The 18,803-nt window shown below is 46.4% G+C and overlaps 1 protein-coding gene across 5 annotated transcripts in view; it reads left to right on the top strand.

The window, feature by feature from the left end:
- Positions 1 to 18,803, top strand: part of dennd4c (DENN/MADD domain containing 4C) — a 287,047-nt gene that overhangs the window by 176,323 nt on the left and 91,921 nt on the right. For all 5 annotated transcript variants that reach the window (XM_072516945.1, XM_072516946.1, XM_072516944.1 and 2 more), the window contains 4 exons: positions 6,459 to 6,677; positions 10,191 to 10,336; positions 13,246 to 13,284; positions 16,381 to 16,511. In XM_072516945.1, the coding sequence (XP_072373046.1) occupies positions 6,459 to 6,677; positions 10,191 to 10,336; positions 13,246 to 13,284; positions 16,381 to 16,511 (535 nt within the window). The remainder of the gene's footprint in view (positions 1 to 6,458; positions 6,678 to 10,190; positions 10,337 to 13,245; positions 13,285 to 16,380; positions 16,512 to 18,803) is intronic.

Here is an 18,803-nt window from a genome sequence, read left to right as displayed (position 1 = left end):
AGGTTCCCAAGAAGGTGATAGTACTGCTAGGCTTGCTACGGTGTCTATTATTACATGTGATTCACAAGGAATGGAAAAGCCAGCAGGATTTGAAGTGCACTGAGTAACCTTTGGCAATATTTAGGTGCCAACTTGATCCAATGTCACTTAAAAGCTACTATAAGTATTGTATACTGATTCCAGCTTTTGTGCTTAAAAGAGTGCTTAATTCAAACTTATGGATAATTCAATGAAAATACAGGAAAGTAATGATTTGATGCTGAAATTGATTTTTTTTTTTAAGTTAATCAACTTTATAGAGACTGTGTTGTACAGGTAAATGCACCAATAACTTGAGGTTAAATACGTTCAGTATGGACTTCCGGTTGTGGCTATGCGGAGCTAAGCCGCATGATTCGGCAGCTCCCGCTACTCCGGACTTTCGGGCTCATTGGAGAAGCCCCAACGGAATTGTTTTGACGACAACCCGTGGGGAAGTGAAGAGAGAGGTCCCCCTCCAACTTTTATGGACCGACCAGAAGTGCAACGGCCACTGGCGCAGCGGGAGAAGCGAGGGAAAAAAATCAAAATGGCGGCGGCCGGGGACAAAGCGGAGTGCGGGCCGGAGCTGCAGGAATTCATCAAGCGTTGCTTCGAGGAGCTGCACAAGGAGATGCTGGCGCCTATGCTGGCAGTAATTGAAGGACTAGGGATAACCCAGAAGGCCCATGAGGTGATGATCCAGGAGGTACAGAAAACAGTGAGTGAGTGAGAATGAGGACGAGCTCTTGGGCCTGGCGGTGAGAGTGGAGTGGCACGAGGTGCTACACAAGAAGTGGGCGGGAAGACTCGAAGACCTGGAGAACAGGTCGAGGAGAAAGAACTGGGTCTCCCAGAAGGAGTGGAGGGGGCCGATGCTGCGGCATACGCGGGCACGATGATCGGGGCGATGATGGGCGCAGAGGCCCCTTCGAGATCGCTGGAGCTGGACGGGGCACACCGGGTGCTGGCGAGGAAGCCCAAGGCAAATGAGCCACCAAGGGCGATGGTGGTGAGATTTCACCGGTTCACGGACAGAGAGAGGGTCCTGAAATGGGCCAAGAAGAAGCGGAGCAGCAAGTGGGACAATGCGGAGATCCGGATATACCCGGACTGGAGCACGGAGGTTGCTAAGCGGAGAGCGGGTTTCAACCGGGCCAAAGCGGTGCTGCATCGGAAAGGAGTGAAATTTGGAATGCTGCAGCCAGCGCGACTGTGCGTTACATATAAGGACCAACACTACTACTTTGAAACGCCTGAAGAGGCATGGACCTTTATATAAACTGAAAAGTTGGACTCTAACTGAGGGTTTGTGAGGGTGGGGGGTGTTTGAGGGTCGATGTGTGATGGTTGTTGTATATAGGGGGTAAATCACGCGCAGGAAATGTTATATGGGCTGGGGGAGAGCGACAAGGCCGCGACAGGAGCTGCGCCAGAGAGGGCAGGGCAGGCTTTGAAAAGCGCGGGGGTTTTTCCCGCACGCGGGAAGAAAGGCGGGAAGGGGAACGCAGGAACGTATATTGATTGGGAGACTCCCACACCGGGGGGGGGGAGGGGTCAAAGGGACGGCGGGGGAAGCCGGGGTCAGCAGGTGTCAGCTGACTTACGGGAGTGATACGGGGGGAGCAAAAAAGCTAGACAGGGGTCATGGGGAGGGGGGGGGGGGGGGGGGAAATGGGGGAAAAAGGGTTGCTGCTGCACTGGCCGAAAGGGAATGGGACACGAGAGGTAAAAAGGTCCCCCGGCTGGGCGACTGGAGGGTGAGGGAGACGCGAACACGGGACTGGCCCAGAAAAGGAGATGGCGAGTCGGGGGGGGGGGGGGGTCTCCAATCCGGCTGATAACGTGGAACGTGAGGGGCCTAAATGGGCCGGTGAAGAGGGCTCGAGTGTTCGCGCACTTGAAGGGACTGAAGGCAGACGTGGCTATGCTCCAAGAGACACGCCTGAAGGTGGCGGACCTGGTCAGGTTAAGAAGGGGATGGGTAGGACAGGTATTTCACTCGGGACTCGACGCGAAAAACAGAGGGGTGGCAATTTTGGTGGGAAAGCATGTGTCATTTGAGGCCAAGACTATCGTAGCGGATAATGGAGGGAGATATGTGATGGTGAGCGGTAGGTTGCAAGGGACGTGGGTGGTGTTGGTAAATGTATACGCCCCGAACTGGGATGATGCTGGATTCATGAAGCGCATGTTGGGGCGCATTCCGGACCTGGAGGTAGGAGGCCTGATAATGGGTGGGGATTTCAATAGTGTTGCACCCAACACTGGATCGCTCCAGATCGAGGACTGGATAGAGGCCGGCTGCGGCCAAGGTGCTTAGGGGGTTTATGGATCAGATGGGGGGAGTGGACCCGTGGAGGTTTGCCAGGCCGCAGGCCAGAGAATTTTATTTTTTCTCCCACGTGCACAAAGCCTACTCCCGGATAGATTTTTTTTGTTCTGGGCAGGGCGCTCATCCCGAGGGTGGAGGGGACAGAGTATTCGGCCATTGCCGTTTCGGACCACGCCCCGCATTGGGTGGAAATGGGGCTGGGAGAGGAGAGGGACCAACGCCCGCTGTGGCGGCTGGATGTGGGACTGCTGGCAGATGAGGTGGTGTGTGGGAAGGTGAGGGGGTGTATCGAAAGGTAATTGGAGGCCAACGACAACGGGGAGGTGCGAGTGGGGGTGGTATGGGAGGCGGTGATCAGGGGAGAGCTAATCTCCATCACGGCTCATAGGGAGAGGACAGAGGGCATGGAAAGGGAGAGGTTAGTGGGGGAGATTGAGAGTGGACAGGAGATACGCAGAGGCCCCGGAGGGGAGATTACTTGGGGAAAGACGACGGCTCCAGACTGAGTTTGACCAGTCGACCACGGGGAAGGCGGAGGCACAGTGGAGGAAAATGCAGGGGGCGTCCTACGAGTACGGGGAAAAGGCTAGTCAGATGCTGGCACACCAGCTCCGTAAGAGGACGGCAGCAAGGGAAATAGGGGGAATCAAAGATGGAAGCGGAGCTACAGTTCGGAGTGTAACGAAAATAAACAAGGTATTCAAGGCCTTCTATGAAGAGCTGTACAGATCCCAGCCCCCAGTGGGGGAAGAGGGGATGAGACGATTCCTAGACCAACTGAGGTTCCCGAGGAGCAGGAGGTGGCTGGTTTGGGGGCACCAATCGAGTTGGAGGAGCTGAGCAAGGGTTTGGGGAGTATGCAGACAGGGAAGGCCCCGGGACTGGATGGGTTCCCAGTGGAGTTCTACAGGAAGTACGTAGACCTGTTGGCCCTTCTACTAGTGAGGACCTTTAACGAGGCAAGGGAGGAAGGGACCCTGCCCCCGACAATGTCGGAGGCGACGATTTCTTTGATCCTAAAGCGGGACAAGACCCACTGCAATGTGGATCGTACAGGCCGATCTCGCTCCTCAAAGTGGATGCTAAGTTGCTGGCAAAAGTGCTGGCTACGAGAATTGAGGACTGTGTCCCGGGGGTGATTCACAAGGACCACACTGGATTTGTAAAGGGGCAGGCAACTATACATCAATGTGCGGCGTCTCTTAAACGTGATAATGATGCCATCGGTGGAGGGAGAGGCGGAGATAGTGGCAGCTATGGATGCGGAAAAGGCCTTTGACCGAGTAGAGTGGGAGTACCTCTGGGAGGTGCTGCGTAGGTTTGGGTTCGGGGGAGGGTTTATCAGCTGGGTTAAGCTCCTTTACAGAGCCCCGGTGGCGAGTGTAGTGACGAACCGGCGGAGGTCGGAGTACTTTTGGCTGTACCAAGGAACGAGGCAGGGGTGCCCCCTGTCCCCCCTGTTGTTTGCATTGGCGATCGAACCCTTGGCCATGTCATTGAGGGAGTCTAATAAATGGAGGGGGGTGGTCCGAGGGGGAGAAGAGCATCGGGTGTCGCTATACCCGGATGACCTGTTGCTGTACGTGGCGGACCCAATGGAGGGGATGGTGGAGGTCATGCAGACTCTAAGGGAGTTTGAGGAGTTTTCGGGCTACAAGCTCAATGTAGGGAAGAGTGAGCTCTTTGTAATACAGGCAGGGGACCAAGAAAGAGGGATAGGGGACCTACCGCTGAGGAGGGCGGCGGGGAGTTTTCGGTATCTGGGGATCCAGATAGCCAGGAGTTGGGGGGCCCTACATAAACTGAATCTGACTAGGTTGGTGGACCAAATGGAGGAGGACTTCAAAAGATGGGACATGTTACCACTCTCGCTGGCGGGTAGAGTGCAGTCGGTCAAAATGGTGGTCCTTCCGAGGTTTCTGTTTGTGTTTCAGTGCCTTCCCATCGTGACCACCCAGGGCTTTTTTAAGAGAGTAGGTAGGAGTATTATGGGGTTTGTGTGGGCAAATAAGACCCCGAGGGGAAGGTTCCTGGAACGCAGTAGGGACCGAGGAGGGTTGGCGCTGCCAAACCTAGGGAGCTACTACTGGGCAGTAAATGTGGCGATGATCCGCAAGTGGGTCATGGAGGGAGAGGGGGCGGCATGGAAGAGGATGGAGATGGCGTCCTGTAAAGGAACGAGCTTGGAGGCGTTTGTGACGGCACCGCTGCCGTTATCGCCGTCAAAGTATACCACGAGCCCGGTGGTGGCGGCAACGTTAAGGATCTGGGGCCAGTGGAGACGGCACAGGGGTGCAGTGGGAGCCTGGGTGTGGTCCCCGATCAGGGGTAAACACCGGTTTGTCCCGGGAAAGATGCCAGACCCAGGGCTGGCATCGGGCGGGGATTAGAAGAATGGGGGACCTGTTTATTGACGGGACATTTGCGAGCTTCGGGGCACTGGAGGAGAAGTTTGAGTTACCCCTGGGAAATGCTTTTAGATATATGCAGGTGAGGGCTTTTGTGAGGCGGCAGGTCGGGGAATTCCCCTTGCTCCCGGCACAAGAAATTCAAGACACGGTGATCTCGGGTGTATGGGTCGGGGAGGGCAAGGTGTCGGCAATACACCAAGAGATGAAAGAAGAGGGGGAAGCGCTAGCAGAAGAGTTGAAGGGTAAATGGGAGGAGGAGCTGGGGGAGGAGATCGAGGAAGGTCTGTGGGCTGATGCCCTGGGTAGGGTTAATTCCTCCTCGTGTGCCAGGCTCAGCCTGATACAATTTAAGGTGGTTCACAGAGCACACTTGACGGGGGCGAGGTTGAGTAGGTTCTTTGGGGTAGAGGACAGATGTGGAAGGTGCTCAGGGAGCCCGGCGAACCATGTCCATATGTTTTGGTCATGCCTGGCACTGGAGGGGTTCTGGAGAGGAGTGGCGGGAGCAATATCTCAGGTGGTGAAAGTCCGGTTCAAGCCAAGCTGGGGGCTAGCAATATTTGGAGTAGTGGCCTTTGTGTCCCTAGTAGCCCGGCGAAGGATCTTGCTAATGTGGAAGGAGGCGAAGCCCCCTAGCGTGGAGGCCTGGACAAACAACATGGCTGGGTTCATCAAGCTGGAGAGGATTAAGTTTGCCTTAAGAGGGTCTGCGCAGGGGTTCTACAGGCGGTGGCAACCATTCCTAGACTGTCTCGCGGAGCGTTAGAGGAAGATCGGTCAGCAGCAACCCTGGGGGGGGGGGGGGGGGGCGCGGAGAGACGCCTTGGGAAGGGGGGGGAGAAATGGGGGTTTGCTTGGGGGGATGGATGAGCAGGAGATAACATGAAGGGCGGGGGAAACTGGCAGGTGCGGGAGAGAGCCAGTGTATAAAGATATGTAAATATACCATTTTGCCATGTATATGTCTTGCTCAGTGCGATTTTGTGTTATTTTGTTATGGGGGGGGGGGTTATTATTTGTAAGGGAAAAAAATTGTGTTGTTGAAAAACTTTAATAAATATATATATATTTTTTAAAACCGTTCAGTATATAAGTTACCTTCTGCTCTCTTCTTGAAGTTGCCCATGTGTATAATGAGCATTTTAAATTATTGGTCCCATGTCATTCATTCCCAAGCTCACAAATTAAACTATTTCTGATTGCCCAAAGGAAATTGTATGTATTTTAAAAGCCCCTATTAATTTCTTAGCTGCCTCTGATCATTGGAAAAAGTCTCAGCATTTCATCTGAACTATAGTTTATTAACCCTGCTATTCTGATGAATCTGTATTATACAGCCCTCCTATCCTACCCCCATAAGTTTAGCGAGCTTCCTATCATGGTAACCAAAAGCGTACACGCTGTTCCAGTTGCGCTTTAAACATTGCCTTGCACAAAATAATCATAACCTCTTCCATTTCCTATTCTCTGGCTCTATTTATAAAGTCCAAAATGTTATTGTAATTTAGAATGGCTTCAATCATGTGAATTATCTTTTGCAGCCTCCGGTAACTTTATTCGCACTCTTGAAAATATTTTCATTGAATTCATATCCTGGTTATTGAGTTTCAAAGTGAAGTCAAGTGCAGAGTTGTCTAATTGTCAATAATGTAACTGCTCAAGCTTCTAGACATTGAGTTTTATTGGTTCTATAGTTCACAGGAGAGCACAGGAAGGATCTGCTGTAGAGATGACACCTATAGAGGCTGATTTTACATGGCATAAAAAGATGATTTCACTGGAAATGGAAGTCCAGGAGTCATTTCTGCGATTCATGGCTTCAGTATTGAAAGGATATAGAACATACCTCAAACCAATAACGCAGGCACCTTCTGAAAAAACTACTTCTGCAAATTCCCTCTTTGATCTGCAAGGTATTTTAAATCATTCATATCTAATGTATTAAATTTCAACATCTCAACGGACAATTTGTTTGATTTAGGTCTTGTGCTTAGAGTTGAAAGATGAATTGCTGAATCTATCAAAATTACAATTCTGGCCTGTTTCTCTTGTAATGTTTTTAACAGCTTTATTCTTGGAGTTAAGAGAATGGCATGTGAACTGAGTGTACCTAATTAATTTTGGTTGGAGTTTTGCATCATTTGTTTTGATGGGTTTGAATGGTGGTGAGGAATTTCCTTATATTACTGCTCTTTTAGTTTATCTTGAACTTGATATTTCTGTCTGGTGTGGAAAAAGGCTGGCACTTGTTTTTTATGCAAGAAAAATGTAAACATGCGTATGTATGATGCACTGAATATTAAGTACACATTCCTTGAATCCCTACTGATCATTGACCTGTAATTTGTGCTAGAAATGGTACATATGTCAAAAAGAAATTGGTTTATTTTTTTTGTTCATGGAATGTGTGACTCAGCCAGCATTTATTGCCCATCCTTAATTGCCCTCAAAAAGGTGGTGGTGAGCCACCATGAACTGCTACATTCCATGTGTGCATTCTCAGTGCTGTGCTGTTAGGAAGGGAATTCCAGATTTTGATCAGTGATTTTGAAGAAACAGCGATATATTTCCAAGTCAGGATGGTGTGAGGCTTGAACGAGGATTTGCAAGTCGTGGTTTTCCTGTGTATCTGCTGCCCTTATCATTCTAGGTGGCAAAGGTTGCAAGTTTGGAAGATATTGAATTTGACTTCTGTACTGTGCTCACTTTGAGTAGTTTGCTAACATTTGCTGTCTTGGTTCACAAAATTATCACTTGAGTGAGGTACTTGTTCATCAAACTGCAACCTTGTCTGATACAGCATCTTCAGGAGAGGAGGCAGGCAACAACGTATCTCCCATGCGCTGGCAAGGTGATGGGCAAAAACTCTGCACAAATGTTTGCACGCTTTGCCAAGAAATGCATCAATCAAGTAGATGGATGAACTATCAATAGATCTCTGCCAGGGCCAGTTCAAGTGACCACAAGGAAGTACTTTGGAGCAACTAGGGTGTGCTGTCTGGAGATAGTATTTTGTTTCCTCCTTCCTTGCAGAAATATAACCTAACTCTCTCTTAATTTGTGGTTGCATAGATGTGATCTGACTAGTGCAAAATTCCAGGAAGGCATCCATATGATTCTTTTTGAGTAATGATACATTGGTATACGGTATATTTTTTAGTTTCTTTTTTTCATTATCTTTTTTTCACTAAATTGCTTTCCCAATTATCTACAAATTCCTTTACATTTTGACTTATGCTGGAATTGTGTTGTGTCTTAATTTATTGAGTTCGTGGGATTAATCGTGAAAGGCAATCTGGATATATTCTGGAACAGTACGACTTTGCTCTCATTGGGGTATGAAATGTTGGGGTCTGAAATGTTTAAGCTTCCTGTGGTCCCAAAATGGAAACAGCTGACCTAGGGAAGCTGTTTGGTGTTGGAAGTCATTTGTTGTCTTTCGGCAACTTCCATTAACTTCGAGTTTTAATTTTCAATATTTTGTTATTTTATAACAGCAGGGCAAGACCATGCACCATATTCTACCATTGATTGTGATTATGGCTGATCTTGAGCTTCAACTCCACATGCCCACCTGCCCCCCATATACCTTGATTTCCTGGGAGTCCAAAAAATCTTCCAACTCCGGCGTGGAGCATCCACAAACCTCGAGTTGAGAATTCCAAAGATTCACAAACTCTTGAGTCAAGACATTTCTCATCTCAATCCTGAAACCATCTCCCCTTGATCTAGATTCCCCAGGCAAGAGGAAAAAACCATCAGTGTCTATCCTTTTGAGCCGCATAATCTCAATGTTTCAGTGAGATCTCAATCTTCTAAACTCCAAAGAGTATAAACCCAATTTACTGAGCATCTCCTCAAAGGACAACCCTCTCTTCGCAGGGACCAATCTAGTGAACCTTTGCTGTACTGCCTCCAATGCAAGTATATCCTTACGTATGGAGATTCAAGCTGTGCATATATTTCCAGATCTGGTCTCAGCAAAGACCTATACAATTGTAGCAGCAAGTCTTTATTCTTGTACTCCAATCCCTTTAAAATAAAGGCCAACATGCCACTTGCTCTACTAATTGCTTGTGGTAACTGCATGCTAACTTTGTTTCTCGTACGAGTACACCCATATCTCCCTTAACGATGACAAATTTTGAACCTCTTGAAAATAAATCTGCTTTTCTATTCTTATGACCAAAGTGAATAACCTCACATTCCCCCACATTATACTTGGTTGATGTGCATACCAAGTAAGTCTGCAGTGCCGCACCAGAGTACTCCCAGGAAATGTCAGTTGATAGTGTTTTCATGCAAATTCAGTCTCCTGATACAGTTCCAGCCTAACTTGCGAAGTTTAATCATTCTTCCTTGCAGTTTCAGCTGGTTGCCTGTCTTTTTTTCAATCGGAACCCAACAATTTGATTCCCTAATTTGAGTCCTTATGGATTTAAGTTTCTGCTTAAGATAATGCAAACCATTTTAATTTTTCTGATTTCAAAATTACAAAACAACCTTTGTACCATTATGAAAACAAGACTGAGCGAGCATAATTAGGGTACCTTGGGGGATCAGAAAGCACTTCTGTTCAATCTATTACTCTTGAATATGGACAATTGCTGATGCTGCGTTGTGGACCCTGTGGAAGTCTGCAGATGTTGGCTTGAGAGCCATTCTTGTAAGGAGCTGTATGAAGATAAATTGTAGCTACCACTACTTCTGCCTAATTATTAGAAAGCAATGGAGCAAAGATTACCAAGGAACTCCAGAATGTCTGTTGTGAGAGAATTCTTTTATTTGAACAAAAATGTGCTTGATTACCTCCTTATGAAGCTTGATAAATGGAAGATTTGGCACATGTCCAATCTTGCTTTTGTGCTGACAATTAATTTAACATCATAGAATCATAGAATTTACAGTGCAGAAGGAGGCCATTTGGCCCATCGAGTCTGCACCGGCCCTTGGAAAGAGCACCCTACCCAAGCCCACACACCCACCCCATCCCTTTAACCCAATAATCCCACCTACCTTTTTGGACATTAAGGGCAATTTAGAATGGCCAATCCACCTAACAGCACATCTTTGGACTATGGGAATAAACCGGGGCACCTGCAGGAAACCCACGCAGACACTGGGAGAATGTGCAGACACCGCACAGGCAGTGACACAATCCGGGAATCAAACCTGCGACCTTGCCGCTGTGAAGCAACTGTGCTAACCACTGTGCTACTGTGGAATGACGACGTTTACTACTTGTACTCCAGTCAAACTGTTAACTTTTTTTACAGCTGATATTATGTGACAGCTACGATGAAACAGTTACCATTCCAATAGCTACAACACTCCGCTGTGCAGCTGTCATGTTGTGCTAAAGCATCTTCTCTGAGGTTATACCGCTGTGTTTTGGTATCTAATTGCAATGTTCTATCTTTTGGCAGGGTTCTTGAAATCGCGAGATCGGGCACATCATAAGTTCTATATTCAGTTGACTAAAACACAGATGTTTATTCGCTTCATTGAAGAGTGTTCTTTTGTGAGCGACAAGGATACAGGCCTAGCATTTTTTGATGACTGTATAGATAAGGTAAGAATTACCAAACCTTGTTTTTTTTCAGTTTGGACAAATACTTGAATAATATGTTGCATGATTGCATATTTGTACTGTCAGTATCAACTGAAGATTAAATCAGGAAGCAATTCCCAGTCTTTTGCCATGCGAATTTATGTATAGGGAGGATTGCGAGGCATTCCCTATGGAATCCCGATATCAGGCCACCATTGTGGGCGGGCGGCCCAATAGCGAGGTCCAGTGGCTAGGTCCCCTTCTCTCCACCCCCTAACCAGGGACCCCCTAATTAAAGAAACAGCCGCCAGAGACTCCCTAATTTAAGAGTCGCCCGGAAGAGCGACCTACCCCTGTCTGACAGCACCCCCCAGAAGGGGAGGTAGTGGCATAGTGGTATTGTCGCTGGACAATAGTAATCCAGAGACCCAGAGTAATGATCTGGGGACCAGGGTTCGAATCCCACGATGGCAGATGATGGAATTTGAACTCAATAAAATATCTAGTATTAAAAAGTCTAATGACCATGAAACCATTGTCGATTGTTGGAAAAACCCAGCTGGTTCACTATTGTCCTTTAGGGAAGGAAATCTGACATCCTTGTCTGGTCTGGCAACCTGCAAGTGACTCCAGACCCACAGCAACTGCTCCCTCAAGGTCAATTAGGGATGGGCAATAAATGCTGGAATAGCCTGCAATGCCCACATTCCATGAACAAATTTTTTAAAAGAGCGAGAAAGAAACTGACCCTTCTCTGGCAGCCCCCCTCAGAAGAGAGACAGAGACTACTGTCTGGCTTGCGCCCCCCCACCCACCGAGAGAGGGAGAGAGAGACCGACCCCTGTCTGACAGCCCCCCCTTCAGAAGAGAGACAGAGACTACTGTCTGGCTTGCACCCCCCCCCCTCGAGAGAGAGAGAGAGAGAGAGAGAGAGAGAGAGAGAGAGAGAGAGAGAGAGAAACCAACCCCTGTCTGACAGCCCCCCCCCCCCTCCCCAGAAGAGAGAGACACCAACACTTGTCCGGCAGGCCCCCCCCAAAGAGAGAGAGAGTGATCCCTGTCGCAGCTATTCCACCCACACACCCCCAGGAGAGAGAGAGAGAGACCGATCCCTGTCTGGAAGCCCAACCCCAGCAGAAAAAGAGACTGGCTCTGGGCAGCATGGTAGCATAGTGGTTAGCATAGTTGCTTCACAGCTCCAAGGTCCCAAGTTCGATTCCCAGCTTGGGTCACTGTGGAATCTGCACTTTCTCCCGTGTCTACGTGGGTTTCCTCCGGGTGCTCCGGTTTCCTCCCACAGTCCAAAGATGTGCTGGTTAGGTGGATTGGCCATTCTAAATTGCCCTTAGTGTCCAAAAAGGTTAGATTAGACTGGGTCACGGGTTAAAGGGGATAGGGTGGAGGTGTGGGACTTAAGTAGAATGCTCTTTCCAAGGGCCGGTGCAGATTCGATGGGCTGAATGGCCTCCTTCTGCACTGTAAATTCTATGATTCTATCTGCCAAGCAGAGAAAACGACTGACCCTTGTCTGGCAACCCCCAACCCCAAAAGAGAGAGAGACCGACCAAACCCCATCAGACAGGCGGGCCCCCACCCACCCCCAAAATAAGAGAGACTGACCCCTGTCTGTCAAGACCACTCGAGTGTGAAGGGAGATAAATTGGGGGGCCTCTTTAATTGGATGGATCTCTGGTGGGTGGGGGTGGGCAGGTCTTGCATTGTGGGTGGGAAGGGTGGTCCTCCGATGGACTCGAACGGCAACTCCCCTAAAAGATTACCCCCAAAGCCCACCGCAAGGTCCACAGCATCAGGTACATGCTTGTCAGGACCTGCACCAATTCTCACCCAGAGGACCGGAGAATATAGTGCCCGACCTCTAAATGGGATTCAAATGGGTCTTAATGAGGCTGGATGCCCGATGCTGGATTCTCCGCTGCCTGCCTCTGGTAGCGGAGTTACCAATGCGGTGGAGAATTCAGCCCTTGATATACAAATTAGCATGGCAGATTCTTATCATTTTTTAATCAAGTGACTATATAAGATCGCAATGCCATACGTTAGAGTAGAAGTTTTGTGGCATTGCGAATTGATTAATTTTAATAAGGTTTTTTTTACCATACATTTTAATAATAATCACCTGTCCATGTCTGCTGCAGAATTTAATTAAAGTCAAAAAGTTTCCAGAATTGTAGTTTACAACAGTAATGTGTGAAATGGTACGAATTAAGTAATGGCATGATGGGAAAACTGGTCAATGGGAAGACTGGTCAAAAGGTTTGATACAATATAAGAAAGGCTGAAACTACTCATTCCAGCTCACCAGGCCCATGCGAAGAATGCTGCCCTAACCATTTTCAGACAGGTATGGCTGTAGGCCAACTCTGCATAACTTGAAGTCTGAAAAGATCAGCGAAGGTCGAGCCATTCCAAAATACCTCGGCAACTCCTGATAAAACTAACTCGTCATAACCCAGGGCCGTAGGAATTTAAAACAAAGATAAGTTCAGGAAGAAACCAGTCTATTCTGACCTTTCAATGTTCCCTCTGAGGACTAAATAATGGTATGAGTGATATGACCAAACATGGTCTGGTCTTTGCTTCCGTTTGTATTTCCAATCAAACTCCTGACCATACTGTTGTCACACAATCTTGATAAAGATCATGTATAAATATTGAGCTAATTCTCTGCAAAAGCGCGGAACTTGTGAAAGACTGAGCAGTTTTGTTGACTGCTCTCTGACTTCAAATTTCAGCCATTACTGCATGCAGTTGTTTTCGAAAATAAAGCTTGTTATTCTGTCTTAACGAGTGTGTTGTACCTTTCTACTACAGAAGCGGGAAAATATTGACTTTGACAATGTACCAAAGTAACTGTCCTGTAGAATGTGCCATTTTTTCCAGTTCCTTTAAAATCTCCGTGTTTTCCACAGCTTTTTCATTCTGATAAAGGCACAGAGAAAGGATCCAAGGTTAGTATCGTTTGTTTTCTTGTTTTTTTTATTTAATCTTTTCCCATAAGCAACAGCAATTCATTTTCCGTGGTTCATAGTCACTCCATTTCAAGTTAGTACAAGAATTATTAACTGATTTTGAGCACAAGGTCAAGGTGAACAGTTTCAGCAAGTGAGAGGGGCTTGTGAACCATAACCTGACCGAAGGTAAAGTATTCAGGCCAGGAAGAACTGGAAGGCAAGTCCGCTTAAAAGCAGTGGCGGGGACTCTTTTAGACCCTGTGAAAGTACAATATATTTCATTGGGATAGTTGGTGATAATGTAACAAGGCTAAGCAATTTCAGCATTATTAACAACTTGCCTACCCCTGATAACCTATCACCTCCTTGCTTGTCAAGAATCTGTCCGCTTTTGCTTTTTAAAAAAATAATTTAAAGTTAATGCTTCCACCATCTTTTTAAGAAAAGAGTTCCAAAGACTTATGACATTTTGAGAGAAGATATTTTGCCGGATGACCCTTATTTCTAGATATCCCCTGACAAGAGGGAACATTCTGTGGGAACATTCACCCACCCTGTCGAGACCCCTCATGATCAAATAAGTTTCAATCAAGTCACCTCTTACATTCCTAAACTAGCAGTTACAAGCCTAACCTGTCTGGCATTTCCTCCTCTGACAACCCATTCCAGGTATTAGTCTGGTAAACCTTCTCTGAACTGCTTTCTGAGAGTCATAGAGTATTTACAGCACAAAAAGAGACCCTTTGGCCCATCGTGTCCATGCCAGCCATCGAGCTCCGATTTACTCTGATCTCATTTTCCAGCACTTGCATGCTATGGCATTTCAAGTGCTCATCTAAATACTACTAAACAATTGAGGGTTCCTGCTTCCACTACCCTTTCAGTGAGTTCCAGATTCCCACCACCTTCATCTACAAACTTACTTATCATACTTCCGACATTCACGTCCAGATCGTTAAGGTACACTACAGACAGCAAGGGACTCAGCACCGATCCCTGTGGAACACCACTGCAACAGGCTTCCAGGCACAAAAACAGCTTTTGACCATCACCCTCTGCGTCCTGTCACAAAACCAATTTTGGATCTAATTTGCTAATTGCCCTGGATCCCATGAGCTCTTGCTGTCTTGACCACTGTCTTCTGTGAGACTGTCAAAATCCTTACTGAAGTTCATGTAAACTTCGCCATCTACACACCTAGTCACCTCCTTGAAAATTTCAATCAAACCCGGTTTCCTCCCACAGTCCAAACATGTGCAGGTTAGGTAAGGTTACAGCAGAGGAGTGAGCAATGGTAGGGTGCTCTTTCAGAGGGTTGGTGCAGCTTCAAAGGGCCGAATGGCCTCCTGCACTAGGTATTCTATTCTAATCTCCCTTTGACAAAGCCATGGACATATTTACATTCTTCTTTAAATAAGGTGACCATTACTGTACACGGTACTGCAGATGTGATCTCACGCAACCCTGTAACCATATTCTTCCTATTTGTGTATTCAAGTCCCCTGCCAATAAATCATGTTTTATTAGCTTTCCTAATTACTTGCTGAAACTGTATACTAACCTTTTACCGTTCATGCACTAGGACACCCAGATCCTTCTGCATCTCAGAACTCCCAAATCTCTCGCCCTTTAGATAACATTTTTTTAAATTCTCCATGCCAAAATGGACAATTTCCCATTTGCCAGATCTTTGCCCACTCAGTTAACCTATCTGTAACACTTGTGTCCTCTGCATAACTTATTTTCCTACCTATATTTGTGTCAGCAACCATACATTTGGTCACTTCATCCAAGTCATTCATATAAATTATAAGAAGTTGAGGTTCCAGCACTGATCCCTGTGGAACACCATTTGTTACATCTTGCCAACCAGACTATGCCCCATTTATACCTAATGTTTCCTGTTAACGAAGTATCAATGCCAGTATGTTACCCCATACATCATGATTTTCTATTTGCTGCAATGACCTTTGATGTGACAGCTTCAAATTGTAAAGTTTGTGAGAGCAATGTGTGTGACGAGGAGAAATTTCCTATCCTAGTGTGGGCAGAAGACTGGGAAACAAGGCACGGGCAAATGACAAAAATACAGACAGTCACAGGAGTCAGAATTTGCAATCATAGCTTCTTGCATTTGCTGCTTGAGGATGAAGGTAGAGCGGCTGTTTGGAAAATGGTTTAAAGACCAGCAAGAAAATCTTATAACTCCTTTCACAACTTCAAGATACTCCAAAGCACTTTACAAACTAAAAGCTTGGGGTGAATGAGAATATCGATGAGAGGAACTTCGTAGTGAAAGAAAACTGGAGCTTGTATTTACATAGCATCTCTCATAATCTCAGGATTCCAAAGCACTTAAATAGGTACTGAAGTATTTTTGAAGCATGGTTATAGAAACAAAGCAAATAGAAGCAGGTGTAGGCCATTTGGCCCTTCGAGCCTGCTCCTCCATTCAACATGATCATGACTTATCCTCTAACTTAACGCCATACTCCAGTACTCTCCCTATATGCCTGGACACCCCTTATGCTGTAAATTAGGGGATAACAGCCAGTTTGCGCACTGCAGTACCCCAAAAGCAGCGTTGAGATAAATGACCAGATCATCAATTTTAAAAAATTGGTTGAGATAAACAGTGGCCAGGACAAAGTGGGTCAATCCTCTGCTCTTGAATATTGCAATGGATAGTGTATGCCCAGCCAAGAGGGCAGACATGGCCCTTTAGTTAGGAATGCAGATGGGACATGGACATTGAATGTAGAGGAAATAAGTAAGCAGGTTGGCAGTGGCATAGGTTTAATTGCAGGTTGAGAGCACTCTACTAGGAATAGGGAGTCCTTGATTTTGAAGCTAGTTTTATCCAATGGACTGGTGCTAAACATAGCGAGGGGTGGAGGATGGAAATGATGGCTTTGAAAACCAAGAAGCCGTTTGGGACATTGCATTGCATGTGATTAAGGTTCCTGGTAGAGAGAGTGAAGATTATCCAAATATGTAGGTGGGTGGTGGCGGGGGGGGGGCTCTATATATGAGAAAATGCAGGGAAATAGTGAGGTGAAGAAGTGCTAACATTCTACATTTATGCACACCAAGGTTGATGCTGACTACGCTGAAGATATAAGACTAATTGAGCTGGATGAATCGCAGAAAAGTGAGCACACTGTGTTTATAATGCCTTTGGAACCTCCACCATCAGATGGAAAAGATCCACCAGGAAAATTTAGGTATTGTACCATGGTCCAAGTCAAAATCAATGTTTTGAGCGGAAAGAGGGCAAGAAACCATTTAAAATGATACTCTAGGTGCAATTGACTAAATAAGAATGGAATTGGGCTAGTACAGCCCATCCCAGCTGCAAGACAACAGAGAGACATTGGAGCAAGATGCTGTGATAAACTGTCAAAGGCTGCAGATGGTTCAAGAAGGATGAGGAGGGACAGTTTACTTTTGCCAGTCGGGATGTCACTTGACTTTGGTATGGGACATTATGATACTTTGGCAGAGATGGAACCAGATTGAACAATTCAGAGATAAAGTTCCAAGAAAATTAGGCGCATATTTGGTAAATAATATCAAATTCAAGGCCTTTGGAAAGGAAAGAAAGGAAATGAGGCAAGTAGTTAGTGAGGACAGGGGGGGTCAAGAGTTGTTTTTTGAAGGGATGGTAATGGCAAATTTTAGGGATAAAGCAACAGTAACTTAAAAGAGAACTGTTAACAATATCCGCTAACATCAGAGCATGGAGAAGAAGTTTGGTGATCACTTTAGGGGAATATGACCGAAGAAGCAAGTTTCATGGACAAGATAAACTCAGAGGGCATACAGCAAGATGGCACCCTGGTTACCACTGCTGCCTCACAGCACGGACGTGGATTCAATTCCAGCTTATGGTGACTGTTACTGTGTGGAGTTTGCACATTCTTCCCGTGTCTGTGTGGGTTTCCTCCGGTTTCCCCTCTCAGTACAAAGATGTGCAGGTTAGGTGGGTTACGAAGATAGGACGGGGGAGTGGGCCTAGGTAGTCTGTACCTTTCAGTGGGCCGGTGCAGACTTGATGGGCTGAATGGCCTCCTGCAGCAATTCTATGGTTCTTTGGTAGGTGAAGAACGATGTAAGCTCAGGACTAGGACTGAAGAAGTCTGGCCTGGTGGGCCAGTGGAAAGGAGGGAATTGACAGAGGCAGCTGAACAGATGGTTTCAATCTTCATGACAAAGAAATCAGTGAGCTCCTTGCGCTTATTATAGGGTCATAGCATGGGAGGAACATAACGCAAGAAATTGGCCATTCAGCTTGCTCCTCCATTCAATGAGACCACGACTGATCCTGCACTAACCCCATATCCCTTAATGTTTTTAATAAGAAGTCTTACAACACCAGGTTAAAGTCCAACAGGTTTGTTTGACGGTAATGAAGGAGCTGCGCTCCGAAAGCTAGTGATTCCAAACAAACCTGTTGGACTTTAACCTGGTGTTGTTTGACTTCTTCTGTGCCCATCCCAGTGCAATGCCAACATTTCCACATTCATGTTTTTAATGTGTAGAAATTTGTTGATCTGTGGCTTGAACAAACTGAACGACTGAGATTCCAAAGCCTTCTAGGGCAGCAAATGCACCGCTCTCTGAATAATGAAATTCCTTCTGCATCTCAGTCCTAAAAATGGCCTGCCACTTCTTCTAATTCACTCCTCTGGTTTCATAACCTCCAGCCAAGGAAAATGTTCTTTTCAACCCTTGAAGAATTATGTATCTGTGAATGATTTAAACTCCAGAGAATCAAGGCCTAGTCTTTGTATCCTTTCCTCATAAGACTATCCCTCCATCCCTGGAATTGATTTTGTAAATCTTGGTTGCACTCCCCTACGGCCAGTATATATTTCCTTGGGTGAGGAGACCAAAACTGCACCAAATTCTCTGGGTGTGGTTTCACAAAGACACTCTCAATTACAGTAAGACATCTTTACTTGCCTAAATCATCTTGTAATAAAGGCCAATATACCATTTGCCACCTAAACTGCTTGTTGTTCCTGCGTGTTAGCTTTCAGTGACTCATGAACAAGGTCACCTCAGTGAAGAAATATTTTATTTGTTTTTCCTACGAAAGTGGCTGACCACTCATTTCTCCACATTTTATTTCATCTGCCAAATATTTACCCATTCACTTAGCCCCCCCCCCCCCCCACAATTCCCTTGAAGCATAGAAACATAGAAAATAAGAGCAAGAGGAGGCCATTTGGCCCTTCGAGCCTGCTCCGCCATTCATTATGATCATGGCTGATCATCCAATTTAATAGCCTAATCCTGCTTTCCCCCCCCCCCCCCCCCCCACCCCATATCCTTTGATCCCCTTCACCCTAAGTGCTATATCTTTTTAAAAAAAAATTTAGAGTACCCAATTATTTTTTTCCAATTAAGGGGCAATTTAGCGTGGTCAATCCACCTACATGGCACATGTTTTGGGTTGTGGGGGCGAAACCCACGCAAACACGAGGAGAATGTGCAATCTCCACACCGACAGT

This window comes from Scyliorhinus torazame, chromosome 9 (assembly GCF_047496885.1).
Source record: "Scyliorhinus torazame isolate Kashiwa2021f chromosome 9, sScyTor2.1, whole genome shotgun sequence".
NCBI lineage: Eukaryota > Metazoa > Chordata > Chondrichthyes > Carcharhiniformes > Scyliorhinidae > Scyliorhinus > Scyliorhinus torazame.
The sequence above is the reverse complement of the archived record's forward strand: the minus strand, read 5'-3'. Positions and strand labels throughout refer to the sequence as shown.